Below are 27,406 nucleotides of genomic sequence, written 5' to 3' on the forward strand. Positions count from 1 at the left end.
CTAATAACTTCCTATGATGTTGCCAGGTGTCCACATATGTATGTTGAACAGACAAGCAGATTAGAAAGGATAGGAACTGTTGCAGGAAATTATGAGAAGTCCAAATCTGGTCAGAGCTTTGCCAGGAACAAAAGCCATGTTTGGTGGAACCCATGTTCTAGAGCTTGCATTCTCAGACTTTATCCTAGTAAGTTTAAAGAAGAGCAGTTCAATTAATGGAACTCTTTCTCATCTGGAGGATAGACTAAAGGACAAGCGATGCAACAGAGCTGTGCAGACATGTACCACGTGCTTCAGTGTATGAAGAGGAGACTCAAATCGCAATAAAAGAGTAGTTATTTCAGTGTTTCTTTAGCACGCAGCAGTAACCAGCCACAGTATACACTCTGGCCTCCCCTAATCCAAATACCACACAAGAACTGGCCTGCAAGCTTGGGGGATAATCACAGAGTAGGTTGTGCCTCCATAAGAATGCCTTCCTCTCACACTGTGATAATATTGTTTCTAGAGGAACTAGATTGACTTATAACTTAAAGAACTTAAAACTGGTTTCTAGCATTTTTAACTTTTCTCTTTTCCTTGCGCTGGGGTGGGGTAGGCCACAGGCTTGCTACTTTTGCCAACATACAGCCTGGGGGAAATAAAGAAGTGGTCATGATCATGAGTTTTTCCAGTTCCCACACTGTTCTTTCTGCTTGCTTGTGTATCGGAGTCATAGAGCAACTCATGTTACACTGCCCTGAGGGAGAGAAAAAACTTAATTGGATTTTCCTGAAATATGAAGTCCAGTCTCTTTGTGTGTTTTGCATTGAACAGTTCATCTCTCTTTTTCTCTTGGCTCTTTCTTATTACAGTTTGTTAATTAAGGTTCTTCAGAAATCTTAGCCTTGAGTTGTTGCTTTTAACTTTGGAGTTAACAACCATCCCAGACTGACATGATTATTATTTTTTTAGGGTAATTAAGTGGCTCCAGTGTGGGTATGCAAAATGCAGTGTGATGGTTTTCTCTCACATGTACAAAAACCACAGAGCTCAACTCTGTTGTCACTTTAAAAAGCATGTCTGCTAAGGTAGGGCAAGGTCTCCACGACACCCCCCATTGCATCCTTAGCATTTCATTTATTTCCCCTGTGCAGCAAATTATAAACACCTGAGTAGCCATCAGTATGACAGACCATGAGTGTCTTTGAACCTCTTTATACTCTTGCAATTCCCCCCACCCCCAACCTCAGATATCTTCTCATTTTTGTAATTTCTTTCACTTGATGCTATTGCATTAATGCAGGCATAGGCCAACCCCCACCCTCCAGATGTTTTGAGACTACAATTCCCATCATCCCTGACCACTGGTCCTGTCTTGGATGTCACAGAAGGCCTTTTGGTGTAGTGGTTAGAGTGTCAGACTAGGACCTGGAAAGACCAGGGTTCACATCCTCACTTGGCCATGAAGCTCACTTGGTCATGAAGCCAGTCACTTCCTCTCAGCCTAGCCTACCTCACAGGGTTGCTCTGGGGATTAAATGAGGAGTGGGAGGACCATGTATGCCACCTTGAGCTCCTTGGAGAAAGAAGTGGGATATGAACGCAATAAATAAATGATTAGGAGCTAGTCACTTGCGAGCTCTTTTGTGGCATTGGAGGGCCTGGCATGCGTCCAAAGTGCCACAACTCTCTGGCTGCCCATTGGCTCAGCTCCTTTGATATGGCAGAAGGGTTTGCAGCATAGGGCAAGGTAGGAAAAAATCTTAGAATCTGAAGTCCAGCACATCCTACATGAAAATAAATAATCTTTCCTGTGGCAGTCTGCCATGACCTTTCAAAGGACACTTTTTGAGTGCACGTTAGTTGAATGGTTTTGGAGTCTTTTGCCAGAAGGAGGTAGGCCATTCTTCCTGCCGACAACTTTTTCTATATTGAAACGCCCTCTCTCACAATTGAGGATATTTGGGATATTTTTAATACGCAAAATTGCTCACAGTTGGACTGGCACCATTATAGATGCTGATGACTTTGCTGGACTGTGCAGGATCTAAGAAAGGGGGGAGGGGAAAGCAACTGTGAAAATCTGGCTCTACAAATAAAGACTGGCAGAGTAGGTTGATGTGTTTGAAATTAGATCAATAAAACCAAGTGAAATTTTTTTGCTTGTGTGTATGATTGGAAAGGTGTTGTGGTTTGTCCAAATTATTGTTGCTTGGGAAATCTTGACTTTATTCAGCATGGATGTGTAAAGTATGAATGAAAAATGTACATTGCTAGACATTCAGAGATGCTCCATGGTTCGTATCCATTGCATCAGGTGTCCTTTTCCAGGCTCTTGTGTACAGTACAGTGGTACCTCGTGTTACATACACTTCAGGTTACTTGCGCTTCAGGTTACAAACTTCGCTAACCCAGAAATAATGCTTCAGGATAAGAACAGAAATCATGCTCCGGTGGCACGGCGGCAGCTGGAGGCCCCATTAGCTAAAGTGGTGTTTCAGGTTAAGAACAGTTTCAGGTTAAGAACGGACCTCCGGAACGAATTAAGTACTTAACCCGAGGTACCACTGTAAGTGTTTTATACAAGAATAAAACAGCTGGTGTATAGACATACCTTGAATCCTATTCTTAAACAATGTCATTTCCAGGATATTTTATTTCACCATTTACAATTTAATAATACTAGTAGTTTGCATTTGCATCATTACCTGGCTAGTTCAAGTCAATGGCTACATTAAAACATCACAATATATTGTAGTTTATCAGACAGAAATGTGGCGAGAATTGGACTTCTGTGCTCTCGTTCTTTCAATGCAATCACTTCGATTTTCGATTAACCACAGTTTAGCACGTCATCCTGAACTAAACTCTGATCAGTTTATCCATGGTTTGTTCAGATTGTTTTCAAATATTATTTGTTGTGCTGATTGAGGTGATGGGAGTTGTTGTTATAGTGCGACCTGGAGGGCACTAGGTTGGGGAAGGCTGACTTAGACAATAATAGAGACACAAGTGCAACACATTTTCCCCCAGTGTGTATTTGTGGGAAAGGGTTATGTGGGGGTTGGGGGTTGGGATCACAGCCAGATTGCATTAGGATAGATACCTGATTCCTTTTCCAATATGTCAAATATGGCTATAAAGGAAAGGATGTATCAGAACTGTTCTTATATCCTTCCTTTAGGGGGGACAAAACATTTTTTCTGCAGTTTATCCAGTCTTAGTTTCAACTCTAGACTCAGGAAGTTGAATAGCCTGAATTTGCATTCAGCTCTTATCCAGAATCCTGCGGATAATAAGCTTTAAAAATAAGATGGAATGTCATCAACAACAACACTTAATCTAAAACAATAGTTGTGTGTCCTTGCTATCACAGCTCTCCCAAATCTGCCCCAACTTTCCCTTCCTGTTTGTACCTTCAACCGGTCTATTGAGAGAAAGCTTTAAGGGAAGGCGTAAATGCTGTGTGTGGAATTTTTTTTTATGTCCGTGTATACACGAAATGACAAATGGTAAAATAAAGGGACAGTCCTAAAGATAAGTACTTATGCCTTCATAGCTAGATATTATGTTTAAAACATTCAATTTTGTACAGTATCTTGCTCTGTTTGTGTCCCTACAATTGCAGCCTTAAAATACTGTATGACTAAATATTATTCAATTTTATTTACAACTTGATACATTTGGGGAGGATACCCAAAATATTGTCACATTTAAGTAGAATTCATTCTAAAACAAACAAAACCTATACTGATGTATTGTTAATATAGACAATTTAAAATGAAGAATAAAAATGATTAAAACTATGGTATTAAGTAGTAAATACTTTGCAGTTTATTAAGCTCTTTAAGTGATGGCCAGATAACATTTTCTTCAAGAAATGCATATACAGTGGTACCTCGGGTTACATACACTTCAGGTTACAGACTCCGCTAACCCAGAAATATTACCTCGGGTTAAGAACTTTGATTCAGGATGAGAACAGAAATCGTGCTCCGGCGGCGCGGCAGCAGCAGGAGGCCCCATTAGCTAAAGTGGTGCATCAGATTAAGAACAGTTTCAGGTTAAGAACGGACCTCCAGAACGAATTAAATACGTAACTAGAGGTACCACTGTATATAGAATACTCCCAATCCCAATAAAGTTATTGGCCACAATCCATTGCAAAGTTAAGAGTGCTTAAGTCTGTGTTGGATTGTGCACACTGGCTGAGCAATGGTAAGTAGATGATTTTTCTAATTTAACCCCTATATTGTATTTTTAGAAGCTGATATTGAAACAGTTTTTGCACACAACTTAAACACTTTTCACTTCTTTACTTGTCATTATTACCTTTCTCATGTTTGATTGAACAATGTTTTGGAAGTAACTAACCTGATTGTTCATGGTCTTTTTAAATTTATTTTTAACAATAATAATAATAATTATAAATTTTTATTTATACCCCACCCTTCCCGGTTTAAAAACCAGGCTCAGGGCAACTAACAGCAAATATAAAACATTGATTAAAATGTGACTTAAAAAAGCATAAAACAGCATGAAATACAACAAAGAATGCAACATCAATATCAATAAAATTCAAAAATTCTGCGATCATGGGGGGGGGGGGGAGAGAAAAGAAAAACTGTCCTGTAAGCTTTCCAGGCCTGAGTCAGGAAAAAAATATTGCTGCTCGGAGAAGCTTTATTCCTAATTGCTGGAAATGGTAAAGCATGAATTAGAGAGAATACTTGAATTTCCCTGTCCCCTCTCCCTGGGCCCCAGAATACAAAAAACTTTTAAAGGCCTCGACCCCCACACATTTACTTAATAGGAACTACTTTTGAGTTGACACGTGTAGGCATGTTCTGCTAGTTTCATAAAACATGCTTTTGCTCCCCAACTTCTCATTTGTGTGTGGTTTGTCTACATTGTTAATGCAGATCATATCTGGCAGAGGAGTGTTAGAATTGCTGATCCTTGTGTACCAAGCACATCAAACATGCACCCGCCCCAATCCCATTGCTGCTGAGAATTGAACTGGCCTTCAGTGTATTCTGCAGAACGCTGTCTCATATTCTTCCATCTCCACAAGGAATTAAGGATTCACATATGATCTTTAAAAAAAATGCATTCTGTTGTAATTCAGCTTTTTAAAAATGGTTGAAAATTGAGATTGCCCATGGAGAAGTAGAACTCCATCAAGTCATATTGAATTATTTCTCTTCTGCAGCACTAATCACTCAAAAATCTTTTAAGTATGTATTTAAGTTTGGATAGTCTTTCTTTTTCTTTCTTTTTTTTTGCTGTGCTGTCCTCCTGTCCTACATTAGTTGAACTTGCTCTGGCAGCTGATGTGTATATAAATCCTTGTAGCCACTAAGAGGTTTGAAGTGGGTACTGCCAAACCTTAATGGGGTCTGCAAACCTGCCACAACCATTGCCATCACCGCCATCTTGCTGATTTGTGTATGCTGGAGCCTAGATATATACATATATACATATACATATGCATGTATATATAGTTTCGCATCCCAAGGCCTCTTCAAACATTTGCTTCCATGCAATCTGTTTTAGAATCATTCCCATGTGGAAAATATGATGTTGGAATTGAAAATCTACATGGATTTCCCAGGGAAGGTCTCTAATAGGCGATGGCAGGAATTCAGCATCCTGCTCATAGTTCATTCCTGGAACATTCTATGTCTCTCTCTGTGTGTGTTTGTCTCTCTGCTTACAATGTAATGTTTTCCAGGTGTATTCTTTCATGGGAACTATTCCCAAAGCAGTTGTGAAGAGGAATATATTGTGTCAGAATTAGTTCTCACTCCTCAGTTTCCTTGACACGTTTTGTCTGTTGAAACACCAGCTGTCATGTAGGAGCATTGCCATTATGTCCCTCTTGTGGACCTTCCATAGATACTTGGTTGGCCACAATCTTGGCTGGGCAAGATGAACCTTTGGTCTGATCCAGGAGGTCTAGTCTAACGTTCCTTTGATGAGTTGTTTTGATGTGGTCATTGTACATAGAATTGGTATGGGGCAACATTGTCCAAAGGCACTGGCTGGTGGGCATTAGTCCTTACTCTTCTAGGCTAATCAGAAAGAATGTGTGTTGATGGTCCACTAAAATTAATACAGATCCTTAAAGGAGGCAGGTCCTACCCATAGTTGCAAAACCAATGGGTTCAAAGGGGATGGTGGTTATTTTAATGTCCTGTCTTTAAGGCAGCAAAGTGTGGTCTGGAAGCATTATGTACGTGTGTCAACAAATCTGTTACATACGCACAACAGAGCTCTTATCACTGAAAAGTTGGCTTTGGACCTGAATTCAGCTTTCTGCGCACTTCCTTTTTTCTTCTTTCCTCCCCCACATCAGTTTTGTTGGAAGGTTTTAGTTTCTTGTTAAAAATGCAGGAAATTCTGGAAATTCTTGGAAACTTCCCAGAATTACTGCAAACAAAATACATATGCTTCTCTCGTAATAACTCTAAATCAAGGAAACTATCTTATACTTACTAACTAGACCAAGTTTCCTTAGACGTTGAACAGAATGTCACCATTTTTTTAATTACATGCACTGCTAAATGAAGTTGGGCGAGAAATTGAACACTGGATGTGAACCATTAGTCTTGCTGCTCTGGAACAACTAGTTTAAGAATTTCTGGATGTGATTTCTGATAGCTGTAGCACGTTTCCCCCCCGGGTTAAAATTGTAAGCACAGTTCACTCTTTTATGTTCTCAAAATGTAAAGGTGTGTGTAAGAATTAGAAGCTGTCACAGAAGTCAGCATTTCGCCCTCTCTGTTTCTTGCTGTGTGAATGCCTATTCTAAGTTTGCCCTTTGATTAGACCAAAACAGTGAATTCTGAAGAAATAAAGCAAGAAGTCTCCTGGCTGAAAAAGTGCTTTGGCCTCCCAAGAGTTTGTTTTTGTGGCACACTACTGTGACTCATAGTGTACAGCTCGAGGTTGTGTATGTTTTTCCTCCTCTTCACCTTTTCTATTTGCAACAACCTTGTGAGGTAGGCTAGGCAAAGTTAATATATGTACATATGCAGCAGCTCTTGTCAATCGATGGTAAGGGAGTAATGGGATGCAGGAGTACAGTGTACTCAGTACAATGTACTGAGCCCAGGAAATGCTGGTGGCATCCGTGTGTGTGTGTGTGTGTGTGTGTGTGTGTGTGTATACACACACTCACACACACACACATATATACACACATACATACAAACAAACAAACATACATACATACATACATACATACATACACATGTCCTAAAACAGCCTGTGAACTTCTGGGGTGTATGCCCTGTTGAGGTATGATCTGGAAAAATATTCTTTTTGAGAATCTTGCCTGCATACTTCTGGCCTATTGTGTTGTCTTAAAAATCAGTAATTGACTCCAAGAATGGCTGCCAGCTAAAAAAAAATATTATAGTATCTTGGGATATTAATCAGCACCGGTCTCAATTATATCAGAGTTAGAAGGTTCAGTAGTTTGGGGGGGGGGGGTCCCAACTGTTACAAACACCCAAACTATGTGGTGCAAAAATACCAGTTTAATTATATATCTTTCTGCATGGAGAGCAGCTGTTACATCGGAGAAAAAAGCTTGTAAAGCATTTCTCATTTGAACCATTGTCTTGTCTTAGAGAAAGAGAAAAAATCTGTTTCGATTGTTTTGAAGCTGCTGCACAAGTTATTACACAAGGTGATGAACATGAAATGTTTTCATCACCTTGTTTATATCTGTCCTGACGCCATGTCTAGATGTAGAGGTGCCTGATGTATAGACAGCAATGAAATGCAGTTTTTCCTTCACGTATTTCACCTTTCATCCACTTACTGTCTTTGGCTCTTTGTTTGTGTAACCCCATCCCCGTCCCCAGGAGCCCATTGTTTAAATTTACCCCAAGAAAGTTTTTGCATTGAAGAACTTGGAGAGTTATTTCATGGTATTTGTATTGGGGTATAGCTCAGCCTTGTAAATAAGACCATAAAACAGAGTGCTCTTCCGGTGTTCTGAGAGAATTCTATTTTGTCTGTCACTTGCTATTATGATCCATTTTGAGGTTAAGAGTATCATGCAGACCTGTTATTAAATAACCATTGACCAAGATTTATTAGAATTCTGCGAGGGGGGAAGGCTTTGAGGAATGGGTGTTCATACCACAAATGACATGAATTCATGGCTCCTCAAGTTCTCTACCTTTTCATTTAAGAAGGAAATTACTTACTTATAACTTCCTATTGTGCCTTTTCGCTGAGAAAGCTTACAACATTTCCATGCACGTTCTTATAGCCTCAGTGTAATTTGAGTCATCTTGAATACATGGGATTAAAAATGTAGAGGCACCTACACCATCTGCATAATTTCCAAAGTGGTGCCATTATAGTGATCCGAAGATGGTTTCCAGAATGTCATAAAATAATTATTAAAACACAGAAAATAACAGCCTGAAAATACTGAAAGCAGAAAGTGGCCTCATTGGTTCACCCCCAAATGCCTAGAAAAATAAGAATGTTTTTGCTTGGCAGCAGAAACTCATCACAGTCTCTGCCACCAGAACTTCCAGAAGCAGAGTTCACAGTCAGGGAGCCAAAGAAAGGTCTCTTGCATGCATCCCACAGGGCCTGGGACAGATGATATGGGAGAGGAGGTGTTAGACAAATAACTTTATCTGTGTTCTATGACTGCATTCTGAGGTACTGTCTGTCATCCTACAACAGTGTTCTGTACCAGCAGAGGCCCAGAGGGGTGGCAACATGAGAGCGGGCCTTCTCTGTGGTGGCTCCCCATTTGTTGAATGCTCTCCCTGTGCCTTCATTACATTTCTTTAGGTACTAGGTGAAAACATTTCTTTGTAACCAGGCTTTTCTCTGATTAAACATACTAGTGTGTTTGCGTTTGTGTTTGTGCGGGTAGTTTGGTATTGGTTTGTTTTTGTTTTAAAACATATTTTATTTTCTCATTTTTGTATTTTTATGTTGTGAACCACCCTTTGATCTTTGAATGAAGAAGAGTGAGATGATGATGATGATGGGCTACAAGATTGTGGATCAGCATGTCTAGACTATTCTTATCCAGATATTTATTTGATATTTCTCCTCAACTTTGACCCAGAAAGATCCCTACAGTGGTTTACATAAAATAATAACATGTACTTTTATCAGGCTGCTTCTGACCATTTTAGTTTGTCTGCCCTTACTGATCTTATCACTGAGGAACACTGATAAGCTTGTCAGGAGCCACAGAGTTTCCGGGAACCCAGACAATACTGTCTGCCCTAGCTGGCACTAAAGTTATTCATGACAGAGCATAGTGATTTTTTTTCTGTTTTAATGGTAAAATAATACACTTCATTGAAGGATGAAGATCCACCTTTTGAAATGGAAAATTTTCAGCACTGCTGCCGGATAGACTAGTTGGGCTGAGATGTATTGCCATATTAGACCCACAGAATAAAGCATGGAAAATAAGTAAAATTGGTCTGCTAAAAGGTGCCACTACTTAGTTAGAATCTACGAGATTAAATACAGTCTGTTTGCCTGTGGATAATCACCATTGGAAACCGTGCCTGGATAATATTTTTTTCTATTCTGCCTAATAGACATCTACTTGTTTCTTATAGGCACAGGACCTGAATGTGATTGAAGAAGTCATTCGAATGATGCTAGAGATAATCAACTCTTGCTTGACAAACTCACTACATCATAACCCTAACTTAGTATATGCACTGCTTTATAAGCGGGATCTCTTTGAGCAATTTCGAACCCACCCCTCTTTCCAAGATGTAATGCAGAATATAGATCTGGTAAGTAAAAATAAACTCTTACGAACTGATCTTCTACAATGCCCTTTATAGGTAAAGGTAAAGGGACCCCTGACCGTTAGGTCCAGTCGCAGACGACTCTGGGGTTGCGCTGCTCATCTCCCTTTATTGACCGAGGGAGCTGGCGTACAGCTTCCGGGTCATGTGGCCAGCATGACTAAGCTGCCTCTGGTGAACCAGAGCAGCGCACAAAAATGTCATTTACCTTCCCGCTGGAGCGGTACCTATTTATCTACTTGCACTTTGACGTGCTTTCGAACTGCTAGGTTCTTAAACTCCTACTTTTTGTAGATGTGGATTTTGCTTTTACAATTGTTACATTCATTGTGGAAAGCTATTTGTATTTTTATTTCATTTTTGCACAGATGCATGTGGTTCTCACATCATACACATAGGGGGAAAGTGGTCAATTATGTATAAAGCATCTAAATCCTGTGGGAATTGTACAGAAATAAAAAAAAACAGATAAATGCCTGCAGCATTATATCCAAACACCCACAAAAGGTTGGAGAGGGGAGAGGAAAATATGCTATTCAGATTCAGATTCAAATATGCTTCAGATTCAAGGTCATACATACTTGTTATGAGGACCAGGTAGCCAAGGCAATAGTTACCCCTGCTGTCTCATCTCTCTGTCTGATGCTACCTATACTATGGTAGTAAAGCATAGCACACAGGTTTTGCCACTAGACAGATGTGTGGTTACAAGAATTTATTTTTTAGAGATCCAGAGATCTTAGATCTGTCCAGAGAAACATTTACCATGGTACCTCAGGTTACAGACGCTTCAGGTTACAGACGCTTCAGGTTACAGACTCCGCTAACCCAGAAATAGTACCTCGGATTAAGAACTTTGCTTCAGGATGAGAACAGAAATTGGGCGGCGGCAGGAAGCCCCATTAGCTAAAGTGGTACCTCAGGTTAAGAACAGTTTCAGGTTAAGAACGGACCTCCGGAACGAATTAAGTTCTTAACCCGAGGTACCACTGTATAAGATCTGAGCTCTTTGTGAAAAAGTTCAGGGACCTAGTGGCTTGCCAGAATTAATTACTAAGGTGGAAACAGCTGAGCAGCTGAGAAAGTGACAAAGCAGCTTATCAAACTGGACTGGTAATGCTATCCAAAATATAATCCCTAATAGATAAACTCCATGTAAGCCTGAATCTGATAAGGACTGTGGAGGTAGGATAGTACCTGTAAGTTTTTCATCTGAGGGCCAAACAGCAGCATTGGGAGTGATACCCATCAGGAAAAGGGGGAGAGGTTGTTTTGTTTTTTGTTTTGTTTTAAAAAATAATAATATGTGCTGTAGTTCACAATGAATTTAGAAGGTCCTTCCACAGCTTTTATTACAGATCTGCAGTCAGAGATATCGCAGTGTCCTGTTTGGTTTGACTGTAGGTTAGAAATAAGCAACTGGGAGCCTCAGAACCAAACTCGTCCCCTGCAGGTTGTCAGCTGTCCCTCCTGGAAAGTGTACAGAAGGAGTGATGGCAATGAAATTTATTAGCCTTCCACCCGACCTTCCCATTTAGATAGTCCTATGGTGAACCATGAGGGACGCAGGTGGCGCTGTGGGTTAAAGCCTCAGTGCCTAGGACTTGCCGATCGAAAGGTCGGCGGTTCGAATCCCCGTGGCGGGGTGCGCTCCCGCTGCTCGGTCCCAGCGCCTGCCAACCTAGCAGTTCGAAAGCACCTCCGGGTGCAAGTAGATAAATAGGGACCGCTTTATAGCGGGAAGGTAAACGGCGTTTCCGTGTGCGGCTCTGGCTCGCCAGATGCAGCTTTGTCACGCTGGCCACGTGACCCGGAAGTGTCTCCGGACAGCGCTGGCCCCTGGCCTCTTAAGTGAGATGGGCGCACAACCCCAGAGTCTGTCAAGACTGGCCCTTACGGGCAGGGGTACCTTTACCTTTACCTTTATGGTGAACCATTGTGTTTCTGAATTGATCAGTTCAGCTGTTCAACAGTTCAACACTAAAGTTTAAAAAATGTTTTACGTTGCCTTTGTTTTTTTATACTATACTTCTAATTCTATTCTCATGAGCCCTTGTGGAACTATCAGGTGGCACAGAACAGCAGCTGCAATGAAAAAGGAGGTTTTTAAATATATCATACTTTTCTTGAAGGCTGCTGTGGTAAGAATATCTGCTTTTCCTCTTGCAGAGACACCAGACAAGACAGGAGGTGGCAGAGCAGGCACTCTGATTACTGCAGGAGAGATAGATTTATTTGTTTGTTTGTTTGCTTGTTTTAATCAGTTATACATTGCATTCTCTGCCAAAAAGGGGCACCTGAAACAGCATATTTTAAAAAGCTAAAAAATGTCTAATTAAAACATTATCAGCCAATGAATCACTAATGCTTTATCCAATCCCCCAATCAAAGCCTATATAGGAAAATAATCATCATCAATTGCAATGATGGTATATTATCATCAGTTTATTGGAACAAATACATCCATTCTTATTTGTGCAAAAAACGTCAGATAACTTGTATAGCACATGCCAAAAAAAAGTCTGAAAGCCCTCAAAAAAGCAGAATCTGAGAGCCAACCAAAAATATAACAATAACTGGAAAAGGCTGGATCTACACTAAACACTGGAAATCACAATTTATTAATAACTGTCTAGCAAAAATATTTCAGTAAGGCAATCTGTCAAATGTCATTACAGCCATTATTTGATAAACTGATTTTATAGAAATATTTTGCCAGACATTTCTGTTTAAAAAAAAGAAACAAAAGCCATTCCAATCTTTTCAAACATATTTATTTAAGATATTTTCCACCAGCCTTTCCATCTACAGGCGTGTTTTACATCAAAATAAGTGTGTGTGTGTGTATTAAAATAATCATACCAGAGTTGCAGAATATATAACTTTAAAACAATTAAGAAAAAGCCAGAACATCAGCTGTTCTGCTTTCCCATACATCCTATAAAACATTTACTGTTATAGAATCATAGAATTGTAGAGTTGGAAGGGACTGCAAGGATCATCTAGTCCAACCTCCTGCAGTGCAGGAATCTTTTTGCCCCAAATGGGGCTTGAACCCAAGACCTTGAGATTAAGAGTCTCATGCTCTACCGTCTGAGCTATCACTTTTCTCTAGTTGAAGTGGATGTCAGTATTCCCTGGTGTTGTAAAAGAGGGCAGCTGGAAGATTGCGCATCACCCTATAACTGTCCCTGGAAGTTTGGCTGGGACAGAGAAAAAATACCTACACAAATGAGGTATGCTGTGCTGCTCATATTCATAAACTTGGGTATTCGTACATTATTTGCATAATAATTCTGCCTGGAGTTGTGGGACTGAGCTACAACTCTGATTTGGTGCAGATAGAAAACATATGGTTCACTTAGCAACCAGGAATAGAATGATTTCTGTTTTCATTTACGGCTCAAGCCTGTTCCAGAAGTAAATGGATTCCCATTTTGAGGGATGTGGTATGCACTTTCTTACTGGTAATTGTCAATGGTGTACTGATATCCTAAATGTTACACAAAGTTGGTTACTTATTTTGTTGTTGTTGTATTGAGGATCTTCCTGCAAGATGGGTAATTCTTATAAGGAACTTGAAAAGCATTTCAAAAAGTGGGGGGAAATCAAGTTAAGAATGACTACAGCTGTTTGCTGCAGTTGCTAGCTGTTGGCTCTTAAGGATGTCTTTGTAGGCAGGATGTTAACTTACTGTGAACACAGATTTGTTAATTTATGAGGACTTAATAAGACTTGTTGCATTAAAATAAGGAGTTACTTGCGATTCCTGAGCATCCGATACCATTAGAGAGTAGCTTTCCCATGACCGATACACTGAACACTGCAAAATCTGTGTATGTGGGTCTACCCTCTACCTTCTATTTTTCGTGGGCTTGTATTGCTATTTTTATTTATTATTCTAAGAAACTTCCAACACATTTAAAATTTAAACGCAGCTACATTCTACCATAAAAAAGAACAAAACAACCCCAAAACAGCCCCAGGAAACTTTGTTAGTGCACTAATAAACATCACTTTTTCCTGCCACCAAAAAGGTGATGATAGTGAGAGCTTGTATAGCACTGATGAATGAAAAGTCCACTGTTCAAATCTTATATTTGCCATAAACTCAGTAGGTGGTTTTAGGCAAGCTGCGCTCTGACTCAGCCTCCCTCTCACCACAGCATGAGGATAAACTGACATACCTTGCAAATACGTTGTTGGATTACTATGATACTGTATGTGAAATGCTTTAATCACTCTAATGGGAAGGAGAGAGGTAGGGAGAAGAAAGAGAATGGAGGTGGTGAAAAGAAACTAGATGGCCTCATTCATCAATGTGCTTTGAATTTGTTGGAGGTGTAGCCTTCAAGGAAACAGCTCTGAGGATGCTCAGAACAGAAGTATTGGCTCACAGGTCTACAAAAGGGTAGATCAGGATCAGGTTTAAGGTGCTGGTTTTAACCTTTAAAGCCCTATACGGCCAAGGACCCTCGTACCTACGGGACCGCCTCTCCTGGTATGCCCCACAGAGAAATTTAAGGTCTGCAAATAAAAACATCCTAAAGATCCCAGGCCACAGAGAAGTTAGGCTGGCCTCAACTAGAGCCAGGGCTTTCTCGGCCGCGGCTCCAATCTGGTGGAACGCTCTGTCACAAGAGACTAGGGCCCTGCGGGACCTGACATCTTTCCGCAGGGCCTGCAAGACAGAGCTGTTCCACCAGGCCTTTGGTCAGGGCGCAGCCTGACCCCCTCCTCTGGCAATCTGCACAGAATTTTGCTTGATGGTTGCCATTAATTTGATCTTAATTTGATTTTAATTAATTTTATAATGAATGTTTTTAGAATGTTGGACTATTTTGATTGTTGTTAGCCGCCCTGAGCCCAGCTTCGGCTGGGGAGGGCGGGATATAAATAATTTTTTTATTATTATTATTATTATTATTATTATTATTATTATTATTATTATTATAGGTTAAGGTTTGTGGTAATTAAAACCTTTACAAGACATTTGCTTAGGGGACACAGGTGGCGCTGTGGGTTAAACTACAGAGCCTAGGACTTGCCAATCAGAAAGTCGGCGGTTCGAATCCCTGCAACAGGGTGAGCTCCCGTTGCTCGGTCCCTGCTCCTGCCAACCTAGCAGTTCGAAAGCACGTCACAGTGCAAGTAGATAAATAGGTACTGCTCTGGCGGGAAGGTAAACGGCGTTTCCGTGCGCTGCTCTGGTTCGCCAAAGGGGCTTAGTCATCCTGGCCACATGACCTGGAAGCTGTATCCCAGCTCCCTCGGCCAATAAAGCGAGATGAGCGCCACAACCCCAGAGTCGGTCACGACTGGACCTAATGGTCAGGGGTCCCTTTACCTTTCTAAAATATTTGCTTAGGATTTGCAGTGGGCGGTAATTAGGATCAGCAGATCAGTTATTTTTTTACAGGAAGGGATGCTTTTCTGTTGAATTTTGTTCACTTTCTACTTTAAGCATATTCTGAAAAGTCTTCTTTGCAAGCCTGGCAGGTCTCCCTACTCCAAAAGAGAAGTAATGTCTGTACTTGCCTGCAGCAACAGTATGTCTCATTTGAATCCTGGAGTAATCAAACCATCAGCTCTCTTTTGTTTTACTAATAGGTTGTAAGGGCCTAATTAGGCTTAACAGCTTCAGTTGGGTGCCTAGCTCTGCATTGCAAAAGCATCCCAAGAACATTATTGCCATGCAGTAAACCATTTCCTAGTCCTTGGCAGACGATTATCAAAGGAATGTTAACTGCCTTCAATGACATGGGCATTGTTTCTCTTCTTAAGATAGGTCTACCTAACTTCTCAAGATTGCATGTTTAGAGATGTGTCAACGGCATTTCTAGATCTACCTTCCTTTATGTGATATTGCAAAACATTATCGTATAGGCCTTGGTGTGTAAGATAAACTAGCCAATGTAGTCATCATGGTTCTGAGAATTATCATGAAGATTAAATAAAAACCCAAAGCAATCATTACTCCTGCGATTTCCTGTTTTCTTAGGAAAATTTGTTCCTGCTTCAGTAGTCAAAAAAAAGGAATGTGGCAGATAGGAACAGAAGCTGAAAATTCGCTGAACTTTGCGGTCTTTTAGCTGCTATGCAGTATTGCTGAAGTATGCATATGTACATTTTTGGATCATGGTCATAGCGTATAGGAACAAGCTGAATATGTGGAAATAATAGTGCCTAAATTACCTGGAATATGAATGCTAAATACTGTTTTTAATCTAGCATTTATACCTGACAGTTGAAGAATCTCAATTAGGAAATGACTCACTGTCATAAATCAGCTGGGTAGGTTTCTATATCCTTAAAAAAAAATCTAGTTGACAGATACCCTGACATTGTTTAATTAACCTGTTCTTCCACTTATTTACAGACATAAGTATATATGTGTGTATATATATATAATATTTCCCTTTTCCATTCCAGGTGATCAGCTTTTTTAGCTCCAGAATTGAGCAGGCTGGGGCTGAGCTGTCTGTAGAGAGAGTTCTGGAAATCATCAAGCAAGGAGCTGTTGCTCTGCCCAAAGACAGGCTCAGGGTGAGTGCTAACAAAACCAGTCAATGTGTAGCATGCCACAAAGCAGCACTTTAAGGATGATTTTCTTTCTTTAGGTTACAGCATTGCCTGCTGTAGAGTTCTACTATATTTGAGTTCCTGTGTTTGTATGGATTATTAATCTATAACGGAATGTGCAAGCATACTGTGAAAAAGAACGAATGGCTATATAACATTGGTGTAGAAATTACCATTTCTATGATCGTATGCTTCTTCAAGAACCCTAATGAATTATATGCACATGTTGCTACTAGAGATGTCTTGTGACTACAGTGGTACATTGGTTCCCAAACTTAATTCGTTCCGGAGGTCTGTTCGAAAACCAAAGTGTTCTAAAACCAAGGCATGTTTTCCCATAGAAAGTAATGCAAAACAGATTAATCCGTTCCAGACTTTTAAAAACAACCCCTAAAACAGCAATTTAACATGAATTTTACTATCTAACAAGACTATTGATTCATAAAATGAAAGCAATAATCAGTGTACTATACTGTAGAAAAAATAAGGCAGTATTGTAGATGATAAAAATTTAAAATATAAATATTTCTTACATGCACTAATGATAGTCATTGTTTGGATGGGGGACTTTTATCCATTTCTGCAGTCACACAATCAATCAATTGTGTTCCACACAGTCACAAAAACAAGTCACAAAAACAAAGTCACATGCCACAGTCACCAGTCAGTCCCATAAAACGAAGAACAAGTCACAGTAAAAAAACCGAAAAGCCACACAAACAAAAACACAAAAAATAGCAAAAACAAAAGCTCCAAATATCACCTCTGTGTTGTGTGGGTGCTCGGGACTCAACAGCCGACAGACTCAACAGGAAGCCTCTGATTAGCAGCGGGGGACTCAATTTACAAACGGAACACACTCAACAGGAAGCGGAACATGTTCTGCTTCCAAGGCAAAGTTCACAAACCGGAACACCTACTTCTGGGTTTGCAGCATTCTATTTCCAAGTTGTCATAAACTAAGCTGTTCTAAAACCAGGGTACTACTGTATATAGTTTTTATTTTATTTTTTTATTTGTTCATTTCATTCCTACGCCACTTTATATAGTTAAGAAAAAATACATCAAAGCAGTTTACAACACATTAAAATGTCAAATAGAACAATCCAGAATAAAAATTACTAAAGAAAGTCAAACATTAAAGTATACATTTAGGCCAACAAAGTAACAGGAAACTAAAATATTTTAAATATTTCAAAATAAAATGTTACAAAGGAGGTAAACTACAGAATGCACATTTAATGCATCAAAGTTAACAAAAAAAGTTTTGTCTTAAACCTTTCAAAATAAAAAATTACAACAACAACAACAACAACAATAATAATAGTAATAATAATTTATTATTTGTACCCCGCCCATCTGGCTGGGTTTCCCCAGCCACTCTGGGCAGCTTCCACAAAGACCAAAAATACACTAAGATGTCACACATTAAAAACTTCCCTGAACATTACTAAAGGAAGTCATTTTTTAAATGCACATTTAAAACAGCATAATTAACAAGAGAATAAAATAGTATAAACATAGAACATATCTGCTGCTGTTGCTGCCAGTCCTGCCAATGGTGGTTCATTGTGAACAGCTCTTATGGAAGCTCGGGCTCGATGACCTGGGTCTGCACTAAGAGACAGCCAAGGTGGTCTCTGCCCTCAGAGGCATGGAAACGAACTCAAATAAATTAAAAACACACTGGAATGTAAAGTAGCAGCCCGGACCAAATAGTTCACTCTTTCCCCTACACTTGGTGAGGAAATGAGAACGTGCCTTCCTTCTGTGTACCTGGTATTTTTCAACAAGGTGTATCCATGTCAATATGGTTGATCCAGATTCTGTGGTCGGTTTTCTGTAGGACATCTGTCACATTGTTTGAGATATTGTAAATTGGATTTTGCACAAATCCATTCTACTCATACATTGGACCAGTGTGTGGATGTCCAGTGGCCTGAGATGGTGAACTGGTTTCCCAGATAAATGAGGGGTGTTTCTTAATTGCTCAATAATTATTGTAAACCACTTAGAGGTTTATTACAACCAAGTGGTATATAAATTTTGTTAAATAAAATAATCTCATGGCCCACCTCTGATCCCATAGTTCTAGTTAAAATTTGTGGCCCTATCACTTCTACACTGTCTCCAATTTCCTTCTGCTTTCCAGTATGTAAGCTATCTAGTCCTTTAAGGTTGCAGCACTTTGTAGCAAGAACTCTGTACCTTATGAGGGGTCAAACAAAGAAATAATAAAACAGTGACTCTTGAGAGTCCCATGGACTGCGAGAAGATCAAACTCTCCATTCTGAAGGAAATCAGCCCTGAGTGCTCCCTGGAAGGACAGATCCTGAAGCTGAGGCTCCAATACTTTGGCCACCTCATGAGAAGAGAAGACTCCCTGGAAAAGACCCTGGTGTTGGGAAAGATGGAGGACACAAGGAGAAGGGGACGACAGAGGACGAGATGGTTGGACAGTGTTCTCGAAGCTACAAATATGAGTCTGACCAAACTGCAGGCGGCAGTGGAAGACAGGAGTGCCTAGCGTGCTTTGGTCCATGGGGTCACGAAGAGTCGGACACGACTAAAGAACTAGTCATGCTTATTATTTTTTCTGGGTCTGCTCTTGAGTACAACTTCATTGAATACCACTTGAGCTTAATGGACATGACTGACTTAGCTCCATCAGTTTCAGTGTGTCTGTTCTGCACAAAACTTGGTTTGGTACAACTCAGGAAAAGGTTTCTAAATTCAGAAGGCACCAAACTGTACCTTTCTTCATATATAATATGGCCCTGCACCAGATATCAGATGTTGTGCAGGTGGATGTGGCTTAGTGACAACTACACATGGGACAAATGGAAAGGCCTGCTAGGTCTCATTAGACCTGTGGGCCTGAGGTTCCCCAATACTGTTTTACTTCCTGTCACCCCTGAAAAGAACAAGTTTTTTTCCTTCTCAAATTTGAATAAAAAGTCCTTCAGAAACTATGTGGGTCATTTTACAGAATGAAAATAACGAAACAAAAACCTCAGATCTAAAGGCAGAACTGTGTTAGAAACCCAGTTATAAGAACAGAAGGCCTCCTAGAATGTTAACTCGATTTTCCACTTGACATTTTTGGAGATGGATCCATCATTATATCCCAACATGAATCTAGAATTGTGCTCACTGGCCTATTCCTAAAAAGTTAGATAGAAAGCTGATCCCCAATATCTCTACGTGTATGTTCTGCCGGGTCTCACCAAGGACCACAAAACATTGCATCAAAATGAACAGAATCCTTCAACAATTGGCAGTTCAGAAAAACAGACTATCCTCCCACACGGAAACACACTGTGAATTAAGATAACAAGGATTTGCTGCTGTTTGGATAATTGAGAAGAGAGCATTTATACTGCAGATGTAACTAAATGCATTTGTCAGATGTTTGTTTGTTTTCCCAATGAGCACATGTGATTTGTGTTTGTCATACACTTTGTGGAGTAGGCAAGCCCCAGGCTACATAGAGGAAGATTAGAGGCCAGGCTAGTAGGCTTAGTGCTAGGCTAGTAGGTGAACTCTTGGTTTGGATCCGGTCAAACTGTTGTGGCATTCTGTCGAAGGAATCTGGTGCCAAAGTGAACCCTGCGTAGAGACGCATCATGGCACACATTGGGGAGGAAGAGGGCGGACGTGTTTGACAGTCAAGTGTCTGAGAATTGGAAACTCCCTTAGCATCTTCACCTGACTGCTGCTCAAGATAAGCGTGATTATAATTAGCTGTTGCTTTAAAGTGTCTGCTCCTGGCCATGCGCTATGCAGGGTAGGGAAAGTCCAAACTGGGTAATTAGCCTTCTTAGAAGATTCCAGCAGAAGCTGGGAGATAAAGTAGCAGGTGTTGAAATAACCAGGTCTTGGATTGCTCCCTCACCCTGTGGAAGGAGATAAATGAAGCTAATGCGCCTGGGTCTTGAGGTGGAAGCTGCAGCATGCAGAGATAGAGCTGTCTCCTTTGCAGACAGGCAGCCCACATTACAGGCTCCTTGTTTTATTGCAGAAGATTATTATTAAGAGTAATTTAAAGATCAGAGTGATAACTGAAAATTGACTTCAGTGTCTACCCCACCCCCAGCCCCAAGTTCACAGTCTTTCCCCCCCCCCCCTCCCTCCCTTTGGGTGAAATTATCTGTAGTTTGAGGATTAAGAGCCTGAGAGGAGTGAGACTCTGTCTGAAGTCTGGAAGTTATCTCAGGGTTTTCAGGGAAGGTAGCCAGAAGATAGCTGCACTTTTTTTTTTAAGTGGGAAAACCTGTTCTGAATGCCAGACGTTATTAACTGGAAGCTGACATTTGAGTTCATAGAATGAGCAACATTTAAGAGATCACATTTAAATGCTTTTGAAGGAAACTTCCCGCTGGTAAGCCATTTGAAGAGAAAACATTTATTTTACAAATGGTTTTCCTCTGTTGAATTTCCCAGTTTTATTTCTCAGTGTGTTGCCTAGTTTTTTACTCCTTCCTTTTCTCTTTCATGTCTCTAACATGCTTGCCAGTATGTTCTTACGTTGCCCCTTGCCAGCATGGCATGAAGTATGTAGTATTTATTGAAATTTGTTCTGCTTAACAGAGCACTAAAGCCTGCTCTTTAAAAATAGGGCCAAAAGCCAGGGCTGGGGGAGGAATGGTGCTTTTCTAGCCCATTCCTTTGCAGATTCTTTTTGTCTCCAGCAATCCAAAATGCTGATCTCTCTCTCTCTCTCTCTCTCTCTCTCTCTCTCTCTCTCTCTCTCTCTCTCTCTGTGTGTGTGTGTGTGTTTGTTTGTGTGTGTGTGTGTGTGTGTGTACATATGCACAGCCTGGTTTCCCTGCTTGTTGGCTTCAAAGTGTACCTGTATTTTATAAGAAACCATTTCTTTGATGTGCTAAAGAGATGAATAGCAAATGGAAGCAGCATTATAGTGACAACTAACAAATTCATGATCCCAGTATACAGGAATCATGCCAGCTCCAAGAGAATTTTCTCAGAAAGCAAGTCAAATTGATGCCATCAGGAAAATTAGTTCATTGAGACACAGATATTTTATTAGGAGCTACGGCTTCTCAGTAGGTGGTGCTTGCCTCTCTCAAGCTGCTTTGGGGTTGTTGTTTTCTTAAAATCAAGCAGTATGTAAGTTCTATGAAGTAAATAAAATGGACAGGTGACAAGAGAAGCAAGGCACCAATTGCATCATAAATTGATTTTTTATTTTATTGTTATTTATGCTTTATAGGGACGCGGGTGGCGCTGTGGGTAAAACCTCAGTGCCTAGGGCTTGCCGATTGCATGGTCGGCAGTTCGAATCCCCGCGGCGGGGTGAGCTCCCATCATTCGGTCCCAGCTCCTGCCCACCTAGCAGTTCGAAAGCACCCCTAAGTTCAAGTAGATAAATAGGTACCGCTTTATAGCGGGAAGGTAAACAGCGTTTCCGTGTGCTGCACTGGTCTGGCTCGCCAGAGCAGCTTCGTCACGCTGGCCACGTGACCCGGAAGTCTCTCCGGACAGCGCTGGCCCCCGGCCTATAGCGTGAGATGAGCGCACAACCTAGAGTCGGACACGACTGGCCTGTACGGGCAGGGGTACCTTTACCTTTACCTTTTATGCTTTATACCGTATTTTATGCTTTTTTTGTAGCATCAATTAAGTGTTTTAAATTTGTTGTTAGCCGCCCTGAGCCCCGTTTCCTGAACCGGGAAGAGCGGGGTATAAATAAATTATTATTATTATTATTATTATTATTATTAGTGCTGGAGTCTTGTGCACATAAACTGAAAATGGTCCAACAGAGCATAGAAAAGCACTGCATTGGACACCTCAGCTTGAATTGCAACAAAAGTGGCATCCAAGGCACTATTTGGTGGGCATTTGCCCCTAAAATCTAACTCTGAATCTTTACCTCTGGAATTCTTCAAACAAACATTCTGAGAGGAAGATTCCTTAAGAGCCATTGCTATTGAGAATGAATTTGAATTCCTATTGAGAAGTTCACCGTTACCACCCTGGAAACTGTTCTGTCCACCACAAAGCAATCATCAGCACCGTAACTTTCGTGCTTAAATCTCAGGTAGCCAAGCTGAGATCAGCCACTTCCTCAGCAGCCAGTAGAGAAGCCAGTCAGGGGTTCTGCTTTGCCTACCCAGTGGCCAATGGTTTGCCATCCCAGTCCCCTTGCATGCTGCTGCTGAAGAAGTGAAGGGACTTGAGCTAGTGAAGCAAGACCTGGATACTCCACTGAGCCAGCCCCACCAGCTGTCTTTCCAAGCTGCAAGGCAAGAATCATAGAATCATAGAGTTGGAAGAGACCACAAGGGCCATCGAGTCCAACCCCCTGCCAAGCAGGAAACACCATCAGAGCACTCCTGACATATGGTTGTCAAGCCTCTGCTTAAAGACCTCCAAAGAAGGAGACTCCACCACACTCTTGGCAGCAAATTCCACTGTCGAACAGCTCTTACTGTCAGGAAGTTCTTCCTAATGTTTAGGTGGAATCTTCTTTCTTGTAGTTTGGATCCATTGCTCCGTGTCCGCTTCTCTGGAGCAGCAGAAAACAACCTTTCTCCCTCCTCTATATGACATCCTTTTATATATTTGAACATGGCTATCATATAACCCCTTAACCTCCTCTTCTCCAGGCTAAACATGCCCAGCTCCCTTAGCCGTTCCTCATAAGGCATCGTTTCCAGGCCTTTGACCATTTTGGTTGCCCTCCTCTGGACACGTTCCAGTTTGTCAGTGTCCTTCTTGAACTGTGGTGCCCAGAACTGGACACAGTATTCCAGGTGAGGTCTGACCAGAGCAGAATACAGTGGCATTATTACTTCCCTTGATCTAGATGCTTTACTCCTATTGATGCAGCCCAGAATTGCATTGGCTTTTTTAGCTGCCACATCACACTGTTGGTTCATGTCAAGTTTGTGGTCAACCAAGACTCCTAGATCCTTTTCACATGTACTGCTCTCAAGCCAGGTGTCACCCATCTTGTATTTGTGCCTCTCATTATTTTTTTTGCCCAAGTGCAATACTTTACATTTATCCCTGTTAAAATTCATCTTGTTTTGTTTTGGCCCAGTTCTCTAATCTGTCAAGGTCATTTTGAAGTGTGATCCTGTCCTCTGGGGTGTTAGCCACCCCTCCCAGTTTGGTGTCATCTGCAAATTTGATCAGGATGCCCTTGAGTCCATCATCCAAGTCGTTGATAAAGATGTTGAATAAGACCGGGCCCAAGACAGAACTCTGTGGCACCCCACTAGTCACTCTTCTCCAGGATGAAGAGGAACCATTGATGAGCACCCTTTGGGTTCGGTCCCTTTATCACAATGCAGTATGGAGAAAAACTTGTGACAGGGTGGGAGGAATGGAGACACACCAGTGTGTGCATACTTTGGCCCCATCCATTCAGGACTTTGGCCTCACCACTGTCCTCCATGCACTTTTCCCTCCGAAGAACAATGGCTCCCCAGTCCTGGAGTAGACAATATTGCAGGAGATGGACTGGGGGCCTCACCCTGTACAAAGTAGCTTCATATGTTGATATGAAGTTGTTGGTTAAGAGAACAAATAATTAAACATTATTTCCATTCAGCAGTCCACAATGCTGAAATCTGAACATATTTTTTTAAGTCTACATTGACTAGGTGTTATAGAATGTTCATAGACTAAAATAATAGCTTTTCTCTGATTTCTTGAAATTTTTAAATGCCACCAACACACCCAGTAAAATACCTTCTCCAGTAAACCTCTGAAATGAAGTATTTAATTGTTTCTCATTCCAAGGATTAGTTTATTTTGTTCTTATGAAGATAAGTCCTTTTTCCACATAAGGTCTTGGTTACGTTAAAATACAATATTGGTCAAAGGATTTCTTGATGTTACAGCAGTGGTGTTTATCATGGCATCCACAACCTCTGTGTGACTCTCCCAAAGAGAGCTCATTCATGTTGTAACTGCAACCTTAGTTATATATTACTCTCAAAATTTGAAAAGGAGGACATGCACTCCACCTCACCCCAGGTATCGTCTGAGTCTGAAAATCAACATATATTAATGTAGACTTCAGGGAAGGGGTAGAATCCGTAGAAGGGCTGTAGGAAATTCATTTTTCAAATATGGCTAAACATGAGAACTCAAGCACCTGAGGTTTGCTTTTATACTGTAGCTGTCAGTTAGTTATAGAGTTTAAAACAGCATTTCTACCTCCATTTGGTTGAAGGCCCCACTGTGGGATTTGTCTTATGGTAAGGTGATGTCGGGGGGGGGGGACATCTCGGTAGGAGAAGAATTAAGACAACTTACTAGCATTGCTGACCTATGCAAGAAAGAAGGAGCAATTTTATTCTGCATGCCATTTTGGCATTAAAGCTATAAAATGCCCTAATGCTTTTCTGGCTCTCCCGCTGAAAAGGAGTGCAAACATCACTTCACGATTGCAACACAGGAAAATGTGCATTAGCAAGACGCACTTGAATTTCTGCCACTGAAACTCCTTGAGATAATATCAGGTTTTTACTGTAAGCATGCCACAGAGTTCTCCAATGGAATACAATTATCTGGCTTTCCAACTTGCAAGGCAAGGAACCCCCTCCATAAAACATTTTCTTTGTAGACCAAGAGTAAATAGATCTTCAACCCTGTTCCTGTCCAGTGTCCAAGAATGTGAGGCGTCACCGCTTAGCATTTCAAAGAACTGCAGCTCTTAAAGGTTATGAGCTACCACTAATTGTTTTCAGGGTGTACAGGAGTTTGATCTTGAAGCAAGACCATCCTTCTTAAAAGGAAAGACTTAAATAGTTGGATCTGTTTTACCTTAGGAGAGAGAGAAAAGACGGTTGCGAAGTAGTTTTGAGAGAGGTAACCATGTCAGTTCTTTGCAGCCAAAGCACCTTAAAGATGAGGTTTTGGCATTAGTTTTGTCACATCTAATGAAAAGTATTTGGCTTACAAGAGCTTAAGCTGCAATATATGTGTTTATAAAGTGCCATGGGGTTCTTTGTTGTTTTTGTAGGTTAAAATGCAGAAAAAGTATGGAAGGGAAATGGGGAAATCCATTAAAAGAAACTGATAAGCAGCCGTTTAAGATAAATAAGGACTTCTTTGCATAATGTGCCATCAACATAGTACGCAATTAATTGTGGTGGCAGGTAGCAGCAATGCATTTTAAAAGTGTTGTGGTTGAATACAAGGTGGGTAGGTCTGTGTCTGCTAGCCATGATAGCTAAAAGGGGAACATGCATGTTCAGAGATCGCATACCCCGAATACCAAATTCCAGGCTTTTACAACAAGTGATTGATAACACCGTAATAACCTGCTTATAAAATTTCTAGCACATCTGTCTTGGCTACTTGCTGTTGACCAAATGCTGTAGATCTGGAACTGCCATGGCAATTCTCATATATCAGTTTAACACTATGGAATAAGTACCGTATTTTTCGCTCTATAGGATGCACTTTTTATGGGGAAATGTGTGTGCGTCCTATGGAGCGAATGCAGGCTCCTTGGCTTCAGCGATAGCAATGCTAAGCCTCCAAAATGCAGAGGGAGCACTCCCTCCGCACTCCGGAGGCTTCCCGTTGCTTTCGCTGAAGCCTGGAGAGCGAGAGGTGTCGGTGCGCACTGACCCCTCTCACTCTCCAGGCATCAGGGATAGCTGCCTGAAGGCCTTTGGAGTGCAGCGCACATTCCCGCTGCGTTCTGGAGGCTTCAGGTTCCTTTCGCTGAAGCCAGGAGAGTCTTGCTCTCCCGGCTTCAGCAAAATGAACCTGAAGCCTGAGGAGCGCAGCAGGAACTTGCACTGCGCTCGGAAGGCTTCAGAGATAGCTGCGCGCAGCCCTCTGGCAGGGAGCTATGGCTTCTTTAGCCCCGCACAGCCTCTGAAGAGGAAGCCAAAGAGGGAGCCAAAACAGTGAGCAGGATCCATCCCGCTCGCTGCCTTGGCTTGTGCCATAGCTGCACGCAACCCCTCCGGCAGGGAGAGGTTGTGCGCAGCCTGTACGCTGCTCTTTGGGGCTGGGGGGGAAATAAGATTTTTTTTTCTTGATTTCCCCCTCTAAAAACTAGGTACGCCCTATGGACCGGTGCTCCCTATGGAGCGAAAAATACGGTACATCAGAAATGAGCCATGAATTTGCATGTAAACTGACACACCAGTTAAACAAAGTGGTGGAAGCCAGCAGTATTCTTCTGTTGATCTTACTTCTAAATAATTACACCCCAATTATATTTGTTTCATGGCTGGTAGAATATCCAAAGATGCTAGAAAAAATGTGTTCTGTATGAATCGTGCACACAGTTTTATTGGATGTGCCTTTTTATAAGTAGAACAGTTTATTCTTGTAAATTTGGGGATTTTTCTAACTTGAGGGTTCAGCTAATTAACTGCAGATTCAGCTAGTAATCTAGCCTACGAAGCCCAAATGTACTTGTGTTATGAAGGGCCTGAATTTTATAGGAAGTTATTTGTTTTTACTTTATATCTTCTCCTTTTCAGGGGTCATCAGGCTCATACAGAAACTGATATATCAATTGTTGTTTTTGAAGGTGAGGTTTTGTTGTTTGAGAATCTTTGTGGATTTTGCAATTAAAGTAGCAACCTACCAAGCAATCCAGTTACCTGTTGCTTCAAAATCAATAACTTTGGACATCTTTTCTCTAGCAAAACATATATCCAAATGTACCATCTCCGAACCTGCTCCCAAAATACAGGGCTTATATTTTAAAATGAATCATGAGCAATAAAGCCAACTAAGAGTGTTGTTTTATACAGTCACGCATTTCCAGTGCATTCACTTAGAACAACACTATAGGAAGTGCTACATCCTTTTTGTATTCTTAAAAAGCTGCCACACGTGTGTGAAGTGCTATTGCATTGTCCTTCAGTAAGAGCTCTAAATGGAGTCTGGCAGCTGCAGTGTTTTGCATGGTACTCTTTGGCTCAGCAGCGATAAGCAATAGACAGTCTGGCTCCTTCAAGGAGTCCTTCAGCAACGTCTGAGCCCTCAGCAGTTCCAAAACTCTCTGGCTGACTTTCCCC

At 41.1% G+C, this 27,406-nt stretch overlaps 1 protein-coding gene across 5 annotated transcripts in view; it reads left to right on the top strand.

Moving 5' to 3' along the window:
- DYM (dymeclin) overlaps window positions 1-27,406 on the top strand; it is a 165,673-nt gene that overhangs the window by 112,638 nt on the left and 25,629 nt on the right. For all 5 annotated transcript variants that reach the window (XM_081929707.1, XM_081929711.1, XM_081929708.1 and 2 more), the window contains 2 exons: window positions 9,600-9,782; window positions 16,230-16,343. In XM_081929707.1, the coding sequence (XP_081785833.1) occupies window positions 9,600-9,782; window positions 16,230-16,343 (297 nt within the window). The remainder of the gene's footprint in view (window positions 1-9,599; window positions 9,783-16,229; window positions 16,344-27,406) is intronic.

This window comes from Podarcis melisellensis, assembly GCF_964234715.1.
Source record: "Podarcis melisellensis genome assembly, chromosome: 11".
Taxonomy (NCBI): Eukaryota; Metazoa; Chordata; class Lepidosauria; order Squamata; family Lacertidae; genus Podarcis; species Podarcis melisellensis.